Source organism: Nannobrachium achirus, assembly GCF_963921795.1.
Source record: "Nannobrachium achirus genome assembly, chromosome: 19".
NCBI classification, from domain to species: Eukaryota; Metazoa; Chordata; class Actinopteri; order Myctophiformes; family Myctophidae; genus Nannobrachium; species Nannobrachium achirus.
The window spans coordinates 21,555,660-21,575,877 of NC_137826.1; the positions used below are offsets into that span (position 1 = coordinate 21,555,660).

Below are 20,218 nucleotides of genomic sequence, written 5' to 3' on the forward strand. Positions count from 1 at the left end.
ACTCAACAAGTATTTCAGGATACAGATCACGGGTACAAGAAGCATCGCCCCCTCCATATTATGGCGAGTTGGCGACTGCCATTTATCACAGAATAGAATGTAGCTCTTTGCCTGGGCATTCCTGTAATCTGCAGGCCTCTCGCAACTTGGACATTACCAAGGCTTCCAAATATGAACACAAGCAGTTTACAATTCTAACCAAGCTGTATAATAGCATCCTTAAGGCGTTAGTACTTTAGCACCAGGGGTGCAGAGATGTGTCAGGCAGGGGACTGGGCCGTCGGGTCCTGGCTCTGGAGGGTCGGGGGATGTCTGATAGCTGGTGGTCTGGCTCTGTCTCTTGTCTAGTGGGGTCCGTCCGGGCCGTGGAGCTGCTGCATGCTGCTCTGCTCTCGCCTCAACAGGGCCATTTATAGGCCTCGACTGACCCCTCCCTTCTGGCCCTCGGCTTTGGTTCCCTGTTTGTGCACCCACGTACACACATACACGAAAACATGAACACACACACAGAGATACGAACAGATCCTGCCAACACACTTATCCTTCTAGAACGATGATGTCAACTGTTTATCCCTATCTCTTTCTCTCTCTCTCTCGCTTTCATTTATCCAACAATTGATGGTCATCTCTCTCTCTCTCTCTCTCTCTCTCTCTCTCTCTCTTTCTCTCTATCGCTCTATTGGTTGGCTCTGACTCTTTCACTCTGTCAGTATCTCTCTTCACTGTCTGTCTCACTCTCATGCAACCACTTGCTTCTCTCTGTCTGTATGTCTGTCTCTCTCTCTGTCTGTCTGTCTGTCTGTCTCTCTCTGTCTCTGTCTCTGTCTCTGTCTCTCTCTCTCTCTCTCTCTCTCTCTCTCTCTCTCTCTCTCTCTCTCTCTCTCTCTCTGTCTCTCTGTCTAAGCTGTCTCTCTCAGTGATATGAGTTTACATTGGCCAGGGATAATGCTGATGCCCCTCGGATCACCTACCAGGAAATACTCCCGTCTGGGACTCTGCCTGTGTGTACGAATGGTTGCGTGCATGCATGCGTGCGTGCGTGCGTGCGTGCGTGCGTGCGTGTGTGTGTGTGTGTGTTTGAGGCATGGCTATGGTTGCCAAAGCATTAGCCCTTTCGGCCAGAAGCTTTGGATCTGTGTGTGGTGGATGTCCGGTAGAATGGGAACTGATGAGTTTGTATGGTGCAGTATTATCTTTTCTCTATGAGCTCAGTTGATAACTATGACAGGGGTTTTCAAACGTGTTCAAGTTCACAGACAATCAAATGGTCATGAATTTGGTCAAGGGAGTTGGATATGATTTTGACTTTGTGACCATGAATTCATTTTTATTGTTGTCTAAATGTCTACACTAGGGGTCTTCAACAGGGGGTCCTCAGAGTTACTACAGGGGGGCCGCAAAACATCTTTGTATGCAAGGTTTATTTTTTTACATTAAACACTTAACTCTAGCATCCCTATTCAGAGGAGAACATTGGCTAAAAGTAGCAGATCTACAAGTTCACAACGCCTCACAGAGCGAGCATTGTGAGCTTGTAGGTCGGCAATCGGCTTGTAGATCGGCTTGTAGATCACCGAAGAGGTTTGGTGGTGTAGAAGGAAAATTGAGCAGACCAAGTACAGAGCCAAAGGTGAAGTTTACACAGATGATAGTGCTGTCAAACAAATCTATGAGATGGCATCTATGAAAATGAAAAATATGCATCACAATTAGCCTGTACAATATGCAGGGGGTCCCTAGGATGACAGAAAAACAGATGGATAACCTTATTATGTCACCAGGCCTTTGGTATCCACACAAGATGAAGGTCATAGATAAAAAATAAAAATAAACTTTTCCAAACATCAATTACTATGTATAACATGTTAACCAGCGCGCGCGCGCGCACACACACACACACACACACACACACACACACACACACACACACACACACACACACACACACACACACACACACACACACACACACACACACTGCCATCTGATAACCACTCCCATAGCATCAGTGTCGTCGTTACCATGCCAACCCGCTTTGCCTCGCCGTGGTGTGTAGTTTGTTGTTGCTACTCGCTGCTGGTTAATGCAAAAACAAACCAAAAATGGGGACAGAAATGAACCTTCCTGCTTCGTATTATGGCGAACTTGATGAAAGGAACCCAGTTGTTTTAGCTTTGAAAAAGGAGATTAATGTGTTCTTAACACTTATGAAACGGGTTGCCTCGTCGCCCACACATGATAACAGCTGCTATGTGAAGGGGTAAGCAAGCTGTGCTAACAACATTTAATAACTAGATAACTGTCAGACACCATTTATTGTCCGAGAAGCGAGAACCGTAAGATAACAGTGAACTAATAGAGCAGCCTAGCTAATGTAAACGACACGTGGCTTAACAAACAGCTTTGGCTTTAGATAAACTGGTTGTTTGAGCTTGATAACTACTAGAGTAAAACCTGTGTAGAAAGTATAGTGGTGGTGGCTACTGTTCGCCCCCAGAGGGCGCTGTGGGGTTTAATTGGGCTCCCTTCAAAATCTACTTTATGTTTCTTGTTTTAGTTTGACGTTTTAACAATTGTGTCCTCATTTGTTTACCTGTGTATGAACATTTTGATGTGTAAACACAGCTGAATGTAATAACATTAATTGTGTGGGTGTTGAGGTCATAGGTTGAGGTGCATCGCTCTCTGTCAGTGTGTGTGTGAAGTTAAATGAAGCTCATCCACAAATAATTAATGTTATTACCCTCAGCTGTGTGTTCACAGTTCAAATATATGTATTTTTTAGTCATTGAGATGTGAAAGGCTTATAAAGGCTGCCTGTATATGTGTATAATACAGTAATGCACTGTATCATCATCAACCAACACACATGCAGGCTAAAGTGACTGCTCTGACTTTAAACAGCGGGTCTGTTGTTCACAAACCTCTCTTTAATGTCAAGTCAAGTGTGTTTATTGCTATTGTTCAAAACACAGGACTTCTGATGCTCTGAGAGCATTTTTACAAACACACTGCACACGATGGATGACATTATTATGAAAAAGAAATACACACAAATAGGGTCATAAACTGTCTTTTCCCCCATATCTTAAGGATTAAAATCCTGTCAGAGTTACAGAGCAAGTACAAGAATCGACTTCCGGCCAAGGTGTTTGAGGAGAACATGCTACGAATAGCTGATTATCTCTTTGGAATAAAGGTATAACCAGATAGCAGCTACACAGAAATTGTACCTTTTTACACTCAGAATTAACCTGTTAAAACCGGGAAAGCATCTGTGTCATTTTAGATTTTTGCGTTGGCTATTCAAAAATAGCAGAAGTAAAAGCTTGCAGTGCATCACTTTGTGCCGTGCTGCAAGCGTGCTTTTTTTGAAAAATCCTGAAAGTGTGAGAACTACTGATTTAGAAAGCATTTCACATTTGTATAGAATCAGCTTCAGGTCCCCATGGGATTCGTGGATCTTTCTGTGTTGTATTTGTTTCAAAAAGCCTAACATTGTTTTGAAACCCCAAACCAAGCTGTACCAGCTAGCCCTGTGGCAGGGCTACAGTCTCCACCTGAAGCGCTACAGCCCAGTGAATGTAGCTGACATCACTGATGTGAAACAGTTCATAGACTGCTTCTTCCCAGAAGGCTTTGACACACACCAAGACATAATGAACATGAAGGTAAGGTACAGCACCCTCCTCTCCCCCATCTCTCTCTCTCTCTCTCTCTCTCTCTCTCTCTCTCTCTCTCTCTCTCTCTCTCGCTCTGGATACTGAACTGCATTATTTTATGCCCTGCAGGGGGCACAGGGGCCACAACACATGCATTCTCTCTAGACAGAGTCATGATAGCTTATGCTACTGAAAGGAAAGGAAGAGGGACAACCCGAGTGGACGTTCCCTTTTCTTTGACGATGGCTAGCCAGATTGCAACACATGTAATAGTAATAGTTGCCAATCATACAAATAGAAACAGCTGTGTTGGTCCTCAACATGGCCGTTTAGGACTACAAATGCAACCCATGAATATAGTATTCAGACAACACTAGTAGTGGATATTAAACCGTATCCATCCACGTGTGTGTGTGTGTGTGTGTGTGTGTGTGTGCGTGTGCGTGTGCGTGTGCGTGCGTGCGTGCGTGCGTGCGTGCGTGCGTGTGTGTAGTTCCGTGCACTGCAGGGCTACGTCCTGTGTATGTTTGAGCTGGAGAAGCGGTCTGGTGTCCTGGGCCAGGATGGACTCAGCAGACTGCTCCGTGTTCTGGACCTGATCCGGATCACAATGCAGGCCTGTCAGACACACGAGCATCTCTGCTGGCAACTATATAATGGTACATGAATACATCACACCCAGCTGGTGTTTCTATGTTTTGCATAGTTTTGTACAATGCTGCACAATTAACAGTATGGTGTTCAGCATTAAATGGTAATACGTTGTGGTTGAAATCTCTAGGTTTGAACCCAGTTCTTTCAGTACAGGACATCCATATTTTATCTGGATTATCCCCCAGGGCCAGGATCAATGCAATTTACTTTATATCTGTGAAGTTAATCCTTAAGGTTGTTATACTTGATCAAATTGGAGACCAACATTGTTAATACATTGTTTATTCTTCATTGTCACCGCTTGTATAATATCGTCGTTGTCGGGCGGAAACCTCGTATCTCCAAGTTTCAAATGTGTACGTTCTTTCGCAAAGCAAAGCCCTGCTTCATCACACAAGGCCGTCGCACAAAAGTAGTGAAAACAGCAGATCTACAAGCACACAACGCCTCGCGGCGCGAGGCGTTGTGTGCTTGTAGATCGGCTGTTTTCACTAGTTTAAATCATTTTTAAAATGATAAACGCAAAACGAACGGTTTTGGACATACAAGGTTTCCACCCGACAACGACGATATATAACTTGTGACAAATGACAATTTGACTCTATTGTGTTTGACCTGACCGCCCCTCTCTGTCGTATGTTTTCAGGCTCATTAAACATCTACAACATCTGCCGCTACCTGATGACCATGAGTTGCAGTGCACAGGTTCTAACTCTAATGCAACAGCACTTCAATGTCCAGCTTTAAAAAGCAATACATTACTATAACCAGAGTGGAAAAATTACACCAGCGCAGTGAAACTCAAAATTAAAAGCAGTGACAAAGTTTGTATCATAATCGATTGGCAATGCTTGGCAACAAGCTACATAGGGCCCAGGTTGTGGAAAAAAAACCTTCGTTAAATTATTGAATTATTCTGAATTAGAGACTGAAAAAGTATTGTCTTTAAGTACACTGGAAGTTTTGTGTCTTTTTGCACAGAGAAGTTTTCCTCACAGTTAGTGTTCACTAACCATTTACCCAAATAGTTTGATAAGGGTTTCGAAAGGATCTGGAAAGCGATAATAATAATATTCACATTAGATTCAGATTCAATAAATGCAAGGTATTATTATTATTATTATATTTAACATTTCCTTACATACATGTCTATATGGCTCTAGGCATTGGAGTACCTGCTGTGGGCCAGTTGCAGTTTAGAAATGTCTGCCCCTCTGATGACAGCCCGCTATGTGCCATGGAGGGCCACCCTCTACTCTGCTGTCTGCCGCTGTTATTATGACAACCAGCACGCAGCTCAGGCACAGGTAACACACCCCCACGCACGCACGCACTGTGTTAATTCCAACGACGGTGAAAAATCGTTGCCGAAAACAAAACAAAACTAAATAGAAACTACGCTATGGTGACTAAAACAATGACTGACAATTTTGTCAACAAATACAAAAATGTTAATGTTACATTTTGTCCTGTGTTAATAAATATCACATGCTCTACTACACTGTGTCAGGCGTTTGCCAAGCGAGCGCTGGGGAAGATCAGTGACCTGGCAGGGGTGGAGGAACAGACTGGAGCTCCGCTGACCAGTGAGACTAAGAGAGCTTACAAGGAAGCTACTATCAAAGTAAGGATGGACCATTTAGGCCTGGAACGCATTATTATGCATTACTTTAATCATTATTTTATGCTTTAATTATTAAAGAATATCAGATATAGGCTACAAGCTCACAACGCGGCACCGAGTGCTGCACTGCTCGCTTGTACAATAGATTTTTGAAAAATCTTGAACGTTTTTGAATAGTTTGACCCGATTCTATAAATGTCCTCTAAATCCTTCTATGGCTTTTTGAAAAACGCATGTTTTGACAGGAAAATGTTGCTGTTCTGCAAACAGTGGTGCTGCTGTTTTGTTCTCCTGTACACTGAGTGTAACTGAGTTATTGCGCCGGGTGTTTTTTAGCTGGCTACCATGGTGTTCAAGCGGGCGGTGTTCGAAACCAGGAGGAGACCAAAAAGCCTCTTCAGAGGGAGACAGAAGAGCAACCTGAAGGACATACCCTGTGTACGATGATTATATTTTATCATATATTACAGTATATTAAATATTTTAGACGTTTTGAATGATATGTGAGCCAATCAATGATATGTGAGCCAGATCAAGCTCAAGTTGGCTTCTGCAAAACGTCCACCCAGTTCTTGGGGCCAGACGGTTCTGCAGAAGACACATGATAATGTGAATTCACTTATTTGATGGGGATGGTTTACCAGGTTAGATATGTGTACTCTCATATCTCCTTTCCCCCTTGTCTTGTATGTGTGTGTATAGGTGCCGTGGCCTCGTACCGCCACGCAGCACATGTTGACGGAGATGTTTGACTGCAGCGCCGCACAGTTCCTGGCCGTCCTGGAGGCTCTGTGGGACAGCGGGAGGCGTCCACTGCAGACCGGGGTTCCAGAGGAGGCAGATCTACATGACGTGGTCCTGGAGATCCTTGCCTCTGGCGTCAGCATACTGTCTGCTGGTTGGTGGAAGTTCACATACTGTACATACGTACAACACCCTAATGCCCAAGACCACAGGGTATCTGTGAACTGCTCCTCTTTAGTGGTTGCCTGAAGGGCGACAGACTATAATTGTTCTCGGAACAGGTTTATAGAGTAACATTTTAGCCAATGAGGAACCAGCATTCTTGTGACGTGACCTTTATGTAGCTTCCTCATTGGCTGAAAGCATTTTTTTGCTGATTCCTCGGTGGCTAAATGTTACTCCATAAAATCGGTGATGTTTGCCCACAACATCAAAAGCAGTTTTTGCTGGTTCCTCATTGGCTAAATGTTACTCCATAAACACCAGAGGATTGGTCAAGCTTCACATGACATTTTTGCTGCTTCCTCATTGACTAAACGTTACTCTATAAAGTTTTTGCTGCTTCCTCAGTGGCTAAAAGTTACTCTATAAAGTAACCCCAATGACTTGAATGGGAAAATGCAAAAAACCGCCAACCACACTTTTTCTTTGCTCTTACAAATACCGTACATACTGTATGCTGTGCTCAGGACCTGGAAGTGGTAACGAGCGAGGGAGTGATGACCGCCTGCCCACATGTCTCAGTGCACTGACACCAACAGGCACTCTGATGGAGTTAGCCGTCTCAGGTTAGTCACAATTTATGCCACGCCTAAAATATGGAATTCCGGATCAGGCTTGCCCTAATATCGGGTCTGTGATGTCAGACTGACCTCCCAGGTAATTTAACTATCAACAGCCTCTGGGTAACCATGGCAACTTCATATTAACAAATGTGGATCCCATGAAAGCTTAAACCTTTTGTTTTTAGCCTACAAAGGGACCTAAAAGTGCCTTTAGAATTAGCACTAGGATGTTGTTTCACTGGGATGTTGTTTCACTGGGATGTTGTTTCACTGGGACGTTGTTTCCTGAATGTTGTTTCCTGAATGTTGTTTCTAGGAGGGAACCGGGTGCCATACTTGTCTGCAGTGAGGTTCATTAAACTTCTTTTTCACTATGAGCAGTGGGAAAGCTTTACTGCACTGGCCAGGCAACTACTGCAGGTGTTGGCTGTGAGTATCACTACGCACACGCACGCACGCATGCATGCACGCACGCACGCACGCACGCACGCACGCACGCACGCACACACACACACACACACACACACACACACACACACACACACATAGTACAGTATTATAGTATACTACTCTACTATGTAGTGTTCTATTTAGTGTATTTGACTGTGTGTTTACAGTATGTGCACATGTACAGTGTAGTACACTTGCAACATTGTGCAATATTGCATATCGTACAATAATTGTGTTCCGTTGTAATAAATCTGTGCGCTGTCTTAACTGGCATGTGTGTGCGTGCGTGCATGCATGTGTGCTGTGTGTCAGACTGCAGAGGGTCCATTCTTTAAGAAGGCAGAGCTGGAGCTTACTTTGCTGGACACATTTGAGAGTCTCCAGGCCTCCCAGAGGACTGGCCTTAGAGAGGACACCATGACCAGTGGTAAAGCTCATATACTGTGAAACCTACTAGTACAGGCTTTCATTATGTCATTCAGGCCCCTGTGTTTTTTAGTTACAGATGTTTTGCTTACACATGCCCTACCCGAAGAGTTTTAGGTAGTTTTACTATTAATTGAATTAAGACGGTAGAGGTAGGAACCCGAAGGCATAGAGATGGGATGTGTAAAAAAAGGGTGTGTAAATAATGGTCAATATTGTGCTGTGTTTGTTCTCAACAGATAAAGACAAGACGCGGACCCCAGTAAGCGATGAGTTCAATTGTCTGGTTGACACCCTTCACAAGTCTGTCTGTAGCACTGCTAAGGTCAGTGTGTGTGTGTGTGTGTGTGTGTGTGTGTGTGTGTGTATGTGTGTGTGTGTGTGTGTGTGTGTGTGTGTGTGTGTGTATTATAGATATGTTCATCCCTACAGGAAGAAAAGTGAAGTGTGTGTTCTCCTGTACAGTATAAGTCCATGTCTATGCCTATGGTGTGTGTGCGCGTGTGTGCGTGTGTGTGTGTGTGTGTGTGTGTGTGTGTGTGTGTGCGTGTGCGTGCACGTGCGCGTGCGTGTGCGTTTATGTGTGTGTCCAGGGGGTGCAGCCAGACTCAAGCCTCATAGTGGACATGGTGTTGTTCCTGTGGTCCAAGATGAAGGGGGTGTTTCAGCACCCAGGCAAGCTGGAGGTGTGTCACCAGGTATGGCTGCAGGGAGAAGTCTGATGTTATCTTTAACCAATTAAACTTCTAGACTTAGTTAACTGGACCTGAGTTGGCTCTGTACTTGGGCCACTTTTTTTCCATTTACACAAAATAGTCAATCTGCATGCTCAACCCGATACATTGTGAGCTTGTAGATCGTCTGTTTTTGGCTGACCACCCCCCTTCCAGAATATGGATGCTGGTTCAAGTGGTTAACGTCCTGATTGGGAAAAATAACATATTTATGAGATTTATGTAAACATGTGAATGGAAACAAGTATTAACTGCTAACACTTTCTAAGAGATTGAGAGTTTTTTATGTAACTTCTGTAAAAACTGGCTTAGGCTATTCATCAATGTGTCTTTCAGTGGATATGGTGCCTGTCTACATTGTGCGAGGTGTCCTTCACGTGTAACCTGGCAACCGTTGACCACATGGCCATGGCGGAGATGTCACTCAAACTGGCCATGCTGTTAGAGAGCGCTGCTGATTGCAATACTCATACGCCCAGCACTGGTAAGAAATACACACAATTCACACGCACACACAGAGCACATCTTGTTGCCTAACCATTGCTCTAACAGTAATGGTTGCACCTGTGTTTCCTGTCTAAAAGCCAACAAAGAAGATGATGTGGAGCCCAGTGCTTTCTCTCTTAAGGTAAGCTGTGTGGCAATGTTGTTTTTGACAGCAGATTTTGATTTAGTTTTAGTCATAATCTTAGTCATAATTTAGTCACCTGAAAAGTTTTAGTTTTAGTCTAATTTTAGTTGACTAAATATCACAAGATTTTATGGCGACTAAATCTACAGTTGATTTAGTCAACTAAAATGTATTTTGGCAGGCCATGATGGCATCCTAATGATTGATTTTACACTTGATTGCATGCTGAAAATAGCCGATCTACAAGCTCACAACACGTCACAGCGCAACGCGTTGTGAGCTTGTAGATCAGCTATTTTCTGCACGCAACACCTGAGAGCAACCAAACATAAAATGACTCTTCAGCACTAGTCCCTCCCTAACGTTTTAGTCTAGTTTTTATTTTGTTGATGAAATTGTCAATATATTAAGTCTTAGTTTTAGTCATCTTAGTTTTTATTTCGTTTTTATTTCGTTTTCGTCAGTGAAAAAACGGCAGTCGACAAAAACATTTCGTCATAGTTTTAATCGTAGAGACTCGAAATCAACACTGCTGAGTGGTTTTATATAATTAAGTGATGGTGGCATTGATTTCATAGCCATTTTATATCCATTTTATATTCACTCGATTCCTTTGTGTTCTAATGTTTTTTTTTTTTTTTTTACCGTGCAGAAATCCAGGGAGGATTTGTTGCAGACGGTGTGTGAGGTGGTGGAGAGGGCTGACGAGGCTCTGAGGAGAGCCTGGTCCAGGCTGCTACCCCGGGACGGCTCGGCCATCGCTGACCCCGCCTTCATACAGGTGAGCTGCTCAGCTGTGGCTGAGGGAACTGTGTAAACAAATATTAATCTATAATTAAAAACTCATCATATAGCAAAATAAGATAAATACCAGATCTTTCCAACATTTAACATATAACAACAATAATATTTGTGATATCACTGGGCAATCCTGTAATATTATTATGTGTTATCCTCACCTTCAAATATGTTCATAATTTATTCATGATCCATAATACCAGTCATTAGTGAAGTCAGCAGCACCACTCATTAAATCAGTGGTTCTCAACCTGTGGGTCGGGACCCCCAGAGGGGTCCCCAAATTATTTTGGGGGGGTCCCCAGATGATATGAAACATTGTTTTCTCACTCAAAAGTAAACAAACCAACATAAAGTTTAAGTGTATACTGTATATGCACATTTCTAATGTGACAATTTAAGGGCCTTTTAATACCTCTAAAATTACAAATTAAACTTTGGCCAAATTGTCAAATATTAGAGGCAGAAATTGTGAAAATATCCAATCTACATGCTCACAACGCCTCGATACGCGGCCTAAAAAGGTTGAGAACCACTGCTTTAAATAACGAGGTCACATATTTCTCCAAACCTCTCGTCCTCACAGAAATGTAAACCCCTCACCGCTGCTGTGCCACCTCCTCCCATCACTGCATCACTGGAAGAGGGGAATGGCACAGAAAATACAAGAGGAGAAACTGAGGATGGGGTCGAGGAGCAGGAAGCTGCAGCAGAGTCAGAGGCTAAAAGTCCCAACCGTACCACGTCAACACCTCTGTTCCAGGTGGCCTTGGATCTCCACCTAGAACTGGTCAACATCTACCACAGAGCCAGCCTCAAGCTCCTACAGCTCAGCCAGGGTCAGTCATCATTATTTATTCAGCATTTGAGCCGCGGACCACATTTTGATGAGATTTAGCCTCTCAGACCCAAAAGATAAGATTGTTTAACCCACAATTCCACGCTGCGTTGATGTGGTACCATATAGGAGAGAAAACAGCCCAAAAAACTGGCCAATGCTGATTAAAATTACAATTCTTCTACATCCTCTAACTGTGTAGACTTCTTGTAAATTATGTAATGCAGATCTTTAACAATAATTTAACTCTTGAGAGCGTGAAATTAAACCAAATGGACCCGTTTACGCTCTCAAGAGATAAAGATCTATAAGGGTCCATTTGGTTACTAACTCTCCATGATTTAGCCGGGGACCACCTGGAACCCCCTCAAGGACCACTTGTGGTCCCCAGACCACTGGTTGAAAACCACTGGCTTGCATTCTGTATTTGAACAGAAAATTGTGTGTCTAATTATCCTGACAGTTGGTTTTGCTGTTTGCTGGTCAGTTTTAACAGAGTCTCAGCTGTTGGATGGCATTGGGAAGAACAAGGCATCCAAAGTTCTGTTCCTGATCCAGAACGCCTTGCAGCTCCACGACAACATGGATCCAAACAGTAGCTTCAAACCTAAGAGACTACTAGAGGTAAACACTACTGCAGTGTTTCTCAACCACTGTGCCTGGGGACCTTTGGTGTGCCTCTGAGAAGGGTCAAGTGTGCCCCTTAAAACTGCTTAAAGCCAGTATTTTATTTATCATTTTAAAAATGATTTAAATTAGTGAAAACAGCCGATCTATAAGCACACAACGCCTCGCACTGCGAGGCGTTGTGTGCTTGTAGATCTGCTGTTTTCACTACTGTTGTGCGACAGCCTTGTATGATGAAGCGGGGCTTTACTTTGCGAAGAAACGTACAAATTTGAAACTTGGAGATACAAGGTTTCTTCCTGACAGTGACGATATTTACACCCCCGTATTATGTTGGCGTGCCCCTGGATTCTTGGGACATGAAAAGTGTGCCCATGCAGAAAAAAGGTTGAGAAACACTGCACTACTGGACACACAGACTTACACGAAACACTTTGGTTCAATCATTTTGTTTGTGTGCAATATATTCCCTTTCCTCAAAATATTGGTTTGACAATGACTGGGATGCATCCATTTGTTTATTTCTTTGATTTATTTTAGTTTTGTTGTTAAACTCTTTCATCATGAATCAGACCTCGGTGAGCTTTACATACTGTGAACAGGGCCGACCTTACCTATAAACAAAGTTAACATTTGTTAGGGCCATGCGATTTGTTTTGAGACCCTTACCTCCCAGATGATAATTTTATTATGTATTATATTATTACGTTAATTAAGTTATTTATTTTTAATTTTTTGCGAATCAGTTAATGTAATAAACAGTACTAAACCATAAGAATGAAAGGTAGTATGTTTCGCTCCTCCCAAATATGATTTACTTTTTTAATAGTGTGATACAAATTACAATTGTAATACTGTCTGTGATAATTCTACCTTGTTTAACCACTTTCAACCTTGCATCCCTATTTTGGGCATTATGGACAGAAATGTTCAAAAATAGTGAAAACGAACATGTACAAGCTCACTATGATGTGATGCATCGTGAGCTTGTAGATCAGTAGTCAGGCCTTGGGCCGGCCCTGACAGTGAATGATGGTTCTCCTGCCCTCACCAGGAGGCCCTGGTCCTGCTAGAGAAAGCTGGTTCAGAGGAGAAGAAGCTGTATAGCTGCAGGCCCTCCACACACAAGCCTCCATCTAGTACACATGAAAACAAGGATCGGGGAAAGAGAGAAGCCAGAGAGAAACCTCCACCCTGCCCCGTACTTCTCTTCCGTGGCGGCCACTCAATGACCTTTGCCCCGGCACCGTACCTGCCGGAAGTACAGGTGAGGTTTGGCTTAGTGGTAATTGCAGATGTGTGTGAGTTATATACAGTACAACAGTGGTTCTACTCAAATTTATATGTATTTGGCTGTATAAATAAATTATTTTGTGCCAGGCACTCCCATACGAGATTTGTGGTTTCTTATTTATTGATTTTGATGATATTTTGAAAATAGCTGATCTACAAGCTCAATCTCACAGCGCGTTGTGAGCTATTAAAGTGATTAAACTGATTTTGCTATTAACAAATGCTGGACCCCACTTTGAGAACCACTGATATACAGTATAACCCTCCCTTTTAGAACAGACAATTGCCTGTGTGACATTCATGGTACAGTAGATGATTAACAAATTCAATCAATTCAATTAATTGATGTACATACGGTTACATTTAACAGTGTACATTTGTGTAATTCTTCTGCTTCATCTTCTCCTCCATCATGTCTTGCTGCTCTTGTGTCTCACCAGGTGTGTTGGTACCAGATCTGCACGCGGGTGGCAGAAGGTCCCAATGTGAAGGTCCGTCTGGGAGACTGTAGCCTGCAGGGCACTGGTGATATGGTATAGTAGTCCACTGCACAGTCATCTAGTACGATGGACCCCAAGTTTGATACGCATTAAGGGATCGTTCACCCCCAAAATGGCTTTTTTCCTATCGATTACTCATCCCATGGAAAATTTTACTTATGGCTATTTTTTAGTTTTTGGCGCATTCTTAGCCAGGGTATTTGTGTCTCCATAGGGAACCACTGCTGGTCATCAAACAATTGGCTTAGGAATGCGACAAAAACCAAAAGAAAAATAGCCATGAATTCAAATCGCCAATCAATAGAAATAAAGTAATTTTTGGGGTGAACTATCCCTTTAAGGCTCCATTTCATTCCTAACTATCAATCATTTAGCTGGGGACCCCATGGGAACTTCTCAATGACCCCTGGAGGTCCCCAGACCCCACATTGGGAACCACTGAATTATAGTATGTAGTAGCCTACATGGTTGGTTTGTTTATAATTGTGTGTGTGTGTGTGTGTGTGTGTGTGTGTGTGTGTGTGTGTGTGTGTGTGTGTGTGTGTGTGTGTGTGTGTGTGTGTGTGTGTGTGTGTGTGTGTGTGTGTGTGTGTGTGTGTGTGCGCGCGACCGTGCGACCGTGTGTGTGTGTCAAGGTGCCAGTGGTATGTGGTGGTTGTGAGCTGACAGTACAGGGCCTGCAGCCCAACCAGAGGTATGTGTTTGCGGTAGCGGCCTACGACAGCCAGGGCAGGCTGGTGGGGAGCAGCATAGGAGAGACCACACCCCCCATCCTGGCCTCCCTGCCACTGCCACTGCTCAGCGTCTGGGCTCACCTGGCACAGGTAGGCCTGTCACAATTATTACATAATCGTCTATTCGCAAATTATTTGATATAATCGCAGTTATTTTGTCATTGTCATAAATGTTTCAAACGCGCCGCGTTGTGAGCTTGTAGATCAGCTTTTTCCACTATCAATGTTATTTTTTTAGGTATGAAGTTGTCAAATATGTCAGTAATTTCTTTGTATATTTAGGTTATGTGTTATATCTGCCATGTGCAACTTCAAAGCCTACAAGCCAAACAGAAATGTAATTGCCAATGACAAAAACACAATTCAATTGTTAATCGCAATTATTTGAATGACAATTGATCGTCATGTAAATTGTCATAATCGTAACAGCCCTAGGCACAGGTACACAACAGTGTTCATTTAGACAGCAAATTTACATTTACAGTAGTTTAGTCCTAGTCTCTTGTCATTTCGTTTTAGTTGTATAGTCAAAAATAATACCACAAAATAATATTTGTCAATACTGTATATTCACACACAATATTTCTTTCAGAGAAAACAGATTTGCCATGACAGAGTTTGATTGTGTTCCCCATCACTGTGGTAACGTCTTTCCTCTAAAAGGGTGCGTTTAAAACGGAGCAGTACACCATAGCCAAGAGGGCCTGCCAGGAGCTATGGAGCCATTACACTCACCACACCAAACCCTGCTCCCATTACAGCCAGGACAAACTCTCTCTCACTGGGTGAGCAAGTCTCTCTCTCTCTCTCTCTCTCTCTCTCTCTCTCTCTCTCTCTCTCTCTCTCTCTCTCTCTCTCTCTCTCACACACACTCACACACCCCTCAAGCTTACACCCCTGGTCTCAGCTCTGTCTCTGTGCTTGGTCCTGCAGGCTGTGTGTGCAGACGCTGCAGCGTTCCTCCCCTGTTCTCCTCCAGCTGTTTCTGGCCTCTGTGTTCATGGAGACGGAGATCAACGTCCAGCAGGGGGCACTGTACTGCGACTCAGTGGGTGGACTGCACATCTGGGCACAGGTAACAGTGGAACTCTGTGTCTTTTTTTTTTTTATTAAAATTCATCAGACATAGCCAATCTACAAGCTCATAGCATTGTGTCATAACACTGTGCCTCATTGTGAAGAGGGACCTCTCAAGTAAGGTTCCTCGTACAATTGGAACCCTCATGGGTCCATTTGGTTTCATTTGTAAGCTCTCAGAGTTATGGGGGTCCTTGAAATTAAACAGTTCGAGAACCACAAGTGTGTGGGCATCATCGATTTGTGTGTGTGTGTGTGTGTGTGTGTGTGTGTGTGTGTGTGTGTGTGTGTGTGTGTGTGTGTGCATGTGTGTGTGTGTGTGTGTGTGTTTCCAGGAGGCCAGGTTAGCAGAGTGTGAGCGCATGCTGCTGGCTGTGGACCTGGCTCTGTGGTTGGAGGACGGTGCTGCTTGTGTACAGGCTGTTGTGTGCTGTTATGGTCTGCTGGCTCCTCTCATCTTCCACCAGATCACATCCCACCACATTGTGCAGGTACTGTGTGTGCGCGCGCGCGTGGTTGTGTGTGTGCGTGTGTGTGTGTGTGTGTGTGTGTGTGTGTGTGTGTGTGTGTGTGTGTGTGTAGGTGTGACGAAATAATAACAGTGACAGTTTTGGACATTCAAGGTTATACACACAAGTGACTAATTTGTTTGCGCCCATGCGCGTGGTGTGTGTGTGTGTGTATGTGTGTGTGTGTGTGTGTGTGTTAGGCTTGTCACCAGAACCGATACTTCGGTACCTAGTCGATGCCAAGATGTGACGGTACTGTACGGTACTGACTTTTCTACAACTAGTACGGTAGTACCGAGGTACCGTTGGTACCGAGATGCCAGATCTGGCCGCTTCTTTTGTGTTGTTTTTGGGCTGTAAATGAGCGGTTATCTGGCAACCCTCACCCTCTGATGCTGTGTACGTGACGACATGGAGTCGTGGACTACCACGCTTTAAGGAGAAAAACAACAACATGCAACATGGCGGCGCAACACGCATCTGCGTCGCGTCGTCTTTTACCAGCAGCGACAGCTGTCCCTCCATTAGTTGAGAAGAAAAACTAACCAAAAGTCGCGTATAGTACTTTGCATTCGAGGGTGAGCGGGGATTAATAGTTGGTCGTCAAAAAACCTGTATGCCGTAACCGTTTCCAGACGAAAGGGAGGAACACATCCAACTAGCGAAACATCTAAAAAATACCGACATCCAGACTTGTACAAAGAATTCAAGGTGAGTGCATTTGAATTCTCGTGTAATCATTGTTGCCCATATCTAATAACGTTACTATGGTGAGCCCACACAGTAAATGAGCTGCCTGGCAAAGTAACGTTATGTCCAGCTCCAGCCTCGTCACGGAGAGCAGCCCCCGTCTGTCCCCCATAATAAAGTTATATAAAGTTGCCAGGCAGCTCATTTACTGAACCGCCTAACGTAACGTTAAACAACCCTGGAATAATACATACGTTATTCTTTGTTTGAGAAGGCTGGCATTGCTGTTTAGCCAGTGTTCTTTTGAGTTTACTTTTTTTTACGCTAGGATTGTGTGTGTGTGTGTGTGTGTGTGTGTGTGTGTGTGTGTGTGTGTGTGTGTGTGTGTGTGTGTGTGTGTGTGTGTGTGTGTGTGTGTGTGTGTGTGTGTGTGTGTGTGTGTGTGTGTGTGCGCGTGCGTGCGGTCGTAATAGACTGTGTGTGTGCGCGCGCGGTTGTATAGGCTATGATTTGTAATAAATAAATATAACTAAAAAGGGTTTCACCACGTCATTAAATTACTGCTTGCACTCTGTGTGTGTGTGTGTGTGTGTGTGTGTGTGTGTGTGTGTGTGTGTGTGTGTGTGTGTGTGTGTTGCTGTAGTCTAAGCTACACCTACTAACTGAAATCTCAATGTTCTTTTCACAGTATCAGCCAGAGGAGGACTTTGACAGGGAGGACAGGCCAGAGCAAAGCCAGCAGCAGCAGCAGCAGCAACACACACAGCCAACACTTTTATTTTATTAATGATAAAATTTTTTAGGCTACATGCACAGTATTTTATTTTAATCATTTAAAGCTACATGCAACTTCTGTTTAAGCATACAGTATTGTTGTTTGTTGTTCACTTCTAATAAAGGAGTGTATGTTGAACTACATGGGATTTATTGTCTATTTTTTATTTTTACCGTGGTATCGAAATGGTATCGAGAATCGTGGAATTTCAATGGTATTGGCATCGACTACTAAATTTCTGGTATCGTGACATCCCTAGTGTGTGTGTGTGTGTGTGTGTGTGTGTGTGTGTGTGTGTGTACTCTTGTATGTTTCATTGTTGTTCTGTTCTGTTGTGTGGTTCAGGTTCTAGTGAAGTGCTTGGTAGTCTTGGAGGAGAATTCTGCTGTTCTCAAGCAAAGATGGACCAGGAACACCTCGGAATCACTCATGCATATGATAGCCTGCATCACCTACTACCTGTCCAAGGTGTGTGTGTGTGTGGGGGGGGGGGGGGGGGGGGACTCTGCGTTCAGGTAGTATACATACTGCTTCACAATGTCAATAAAGTTATTTGAAGCAGATGGCGCTCCGGATTGGACGCTAAATGAACCGCCATCTAGGGTTAGGGTTTATCGTGATAAAAAGCACTCACAACTAGTTCCGCCCCAGGATAATGGATTTTGATTATCGTGATAATATCGTAAATCACAATATCTTTTGTCACAATAATCGTGATATGACATTTTCATATCGTCCCATCCCTAGTCACTATCAAGGTGAAAACTATCTGAGGAATGGAGAGACGTAGAAAGCCGACCTTTGATGTGTTGAATTCCTGGAAGAGAAAAATCAAGCGGCCCTTTTCCCTTTGCCATTCATTATATCACTTTATTCTGTGGACCAGAAAGACAACAAGACCTTTGTACGGTCTAGGAATAGACCGTTTGTCAGCCTTCTGATTGGTCCCTGAGACTCCCTGACTGGCCAACCAGAAAAAAACATTCACTTTTTGCTATCGGGGGTGGAGTTTGTGCAGTGGAGAATGTTGAATGCGTCTTTCAAGAACTGTCCGCAGTGCGCGACACGGAGATCGGCCGGTACGGTGATAGCGACGGCAAGCGTCAAGCGATCTCGCTCATCATAACGAATAAGCTTCAACAAACTAGTTCACATGTACCTTATCAATGGTCTAAGAGTCACGATTGGGTACATATAATTTAAATGGGCAGAATTACGAAAAGCCAGCCTATTATGTGAGGAGAAACATTCTCTCTGTCCTCTTCCTAGTACCCAAGATGCAATGCGCTTCTCTTTCTATCTCTGATCCAGAGGATTAAACTAATTAAAACATTTATTTTTCGGGGGAAAACTACTGTTTTGCTATGTAATTACTGTACCTTTTTCTTCCCTTTTTATTAATATCACGTAGATGTGTTTTTTGTGGTACTTTATATAGCTGTAATGAGGCTATGAAGGGAAAAAAATTCCCATCCACTACCACTATAAAAGAATCTGCAAAGAGGATTCTGTCCCACTGGGATTAAACAAATTAAAACATATATTTTCGGGTAAATCCCCTGTTTTGCAATGTAACTACTGTACCCTTGTCTTCCCTTTTTATTAATATCACCTAGGTGTTTTTCCTTTGGTACTTTATATAGCTGTAATGAGGCTATGAAGGGAAAAAAAATCCCATCCACTTCCACTATAAAAACAATCTGCCCAGGGTTAATGTCCCATCATAGTAACAGGGCAGAATGGGGCGGGATTTGCAAAAGGGTTTATTGGAAGTCTGTAGAAACGTTATTTGTAGAGTTACGTTGCTATTTACCAGGTAAGTTACAGTACATGTTCTGGTGTGATGTCTCGTGTGTCTCCCTGCATGGTCAGGCTTTGCGCATGCTGGGGGAGCTCCGCATGGCTCCTCTGCTGATAGAGCGCGGCTGCAGGCTGCTCCAGGAGCTCTATGAGGCTCAGCTGCTCCACTGCAGACTCACAGAGGAGACCGAGGGCTCAAAGAAGACCAGGGGACGCTGGAGAGGAAAGGTACTGAAATAACTGAGAACGCATGACTTTATGATGCACTGCATTTATTTGAAAGCTTTAGTTTTTTTTTGTTACTTTGAAGACATAAATTATAATATTGTAAAAAATACATAAACCACTTCAGCCCCGTTTTATACTGTGGCTATTTGAAAATGGCTGATCAGCTCAGCTTGTAGATCTGCTATTTTCAAGCATTTTGTACTTTTACTTTTGGTACTTTAAGTACATTCTGATGCCAACACTTAAACATACTTTTACTCAAGTTCATTTTGAATTCCGGACTTTTACTTGTAACAGAGTATTTCTACATTGCAGTATTGATATGTGAGTACTTAGTGTGTGTGTGTGTGTGTGTGTGTGTGTGTGTGTGTGTGTGTGTGTGTGTGTGTGTGTGTGTGTGTGTGTGTGTGTGTGTGTGTGTGTGTGTGTGTGTGTGTGTGCGTGCGTGCGTGCGTGCGTGCGTGCGTGCGTGCGTGCGTGCGTGCGTGCGTGCGTGCGTGCGTGCGTGCGTGCGTGCTTGCGTGTGTGTGTGTGTGTGTGCCCAGTCTAAGAAAGCAGGTCTCGCTGCAGGACAGTTCAGTGTTCAGATGAAGGCTCTAAGGAGGAAGATGAAGAATGGAGCTACAGGTGAGGAAGATT

The 20,218-nt window shown here is 43.6% G+C and overlaps 1 protein-coding gene across 1 annotated transcript in view; it reads left to right on the forward strand.

Annotated features, from left to right (window-relative positions):
• Positions 1–2,114: 2,114 nt before the first annotated feature.
• cfap54 (cilia and flagella associated 54) overlaps positions 2,115–20,218 on the forward strand; it is a gene marked incomplete at both ends in the record, with an annotated part of 54,902 nt that continues 36,798 nt past the window's right edge. The window contains 26 exons of the mRNA XM_080749317.1: positions 2,115–2,260; positions 3,094–3,199; positions 3,522–3,671; positions 4,156–4,321; positions 4,963–5,021; positions 5,480–5,623; positions 5,827–5,940; positions 6,277–6,378; positions 6,643–6,819; positions 8,232–8,346; positions 8,585–8,670; positions 8,939–9,043; positions 9,416–9,563; positions 9,664–9,707; positions 10,363–10,491; positions 11,095–11,347; positions 11,834–11,970; positions 13,028–13,240; positions 13,707–13,799; positions 14,402–14,590; positions 15,164–15,285; positions 15,434–15,575; positions 15,913–16,075; positions 17,904–18,019; positions 19,424–19,579; positions 20,125–20,206. Coding sequence (XP_080605443.1) covers positions 2,115–2,260; positions 3,094–3,199; positions 3,522–3,671; positions 4,156–4,321; positions 4,963–5,021; positions 5,480–5,623; positions 5,827–5,940; positions 6,277–6,378; positions 6,643–6,819; positions 8,232–8,346; positions 8,585–8,670; positions 8,939–9,043; positions 9,416–9,563; positions 9,664–9,707; positions 10,363–10,491; positions 11,095–11,347; positions 11,834–11,970; positions 13,028–13,240; positions 13,707–13,799; positions 14,402–14,590; positions 15,164–15,285; positions 15,434–15,575; positions 15,913–16,075; positions 17,904–18,019; positions 19,424–19,579; positions 20,125–20,206 — 3,457 coding nt within the window. The remainder of the gene's footprint in view (positions 2,261–3,093; positions 3,200–3,521; positions 3,672–4,155; positions 4,322–4,962; positions 5,022–5,479; positions 5,624–5,826; positions 5,941–6,276; positions 6,379–6,642; positions 6,820–8,231; positions 8,347–8,584; positions 8,671–8,938; positions 9,044–9,415; positions 9,564–9,663; positions 9,708–10,362; positions 10,492–11,094; positions 11,348–11,833; positions 11,971–13,027; positions 13,241–13,706; positions 13,800–14,401; positions 14,591–15,163; positions 15,286–15,433; positions 15,576–15,912; positions 16,076–17,903; positions 18,020–19,423; positions 19,580–20,124; positions 20,207–20,218) is intronic.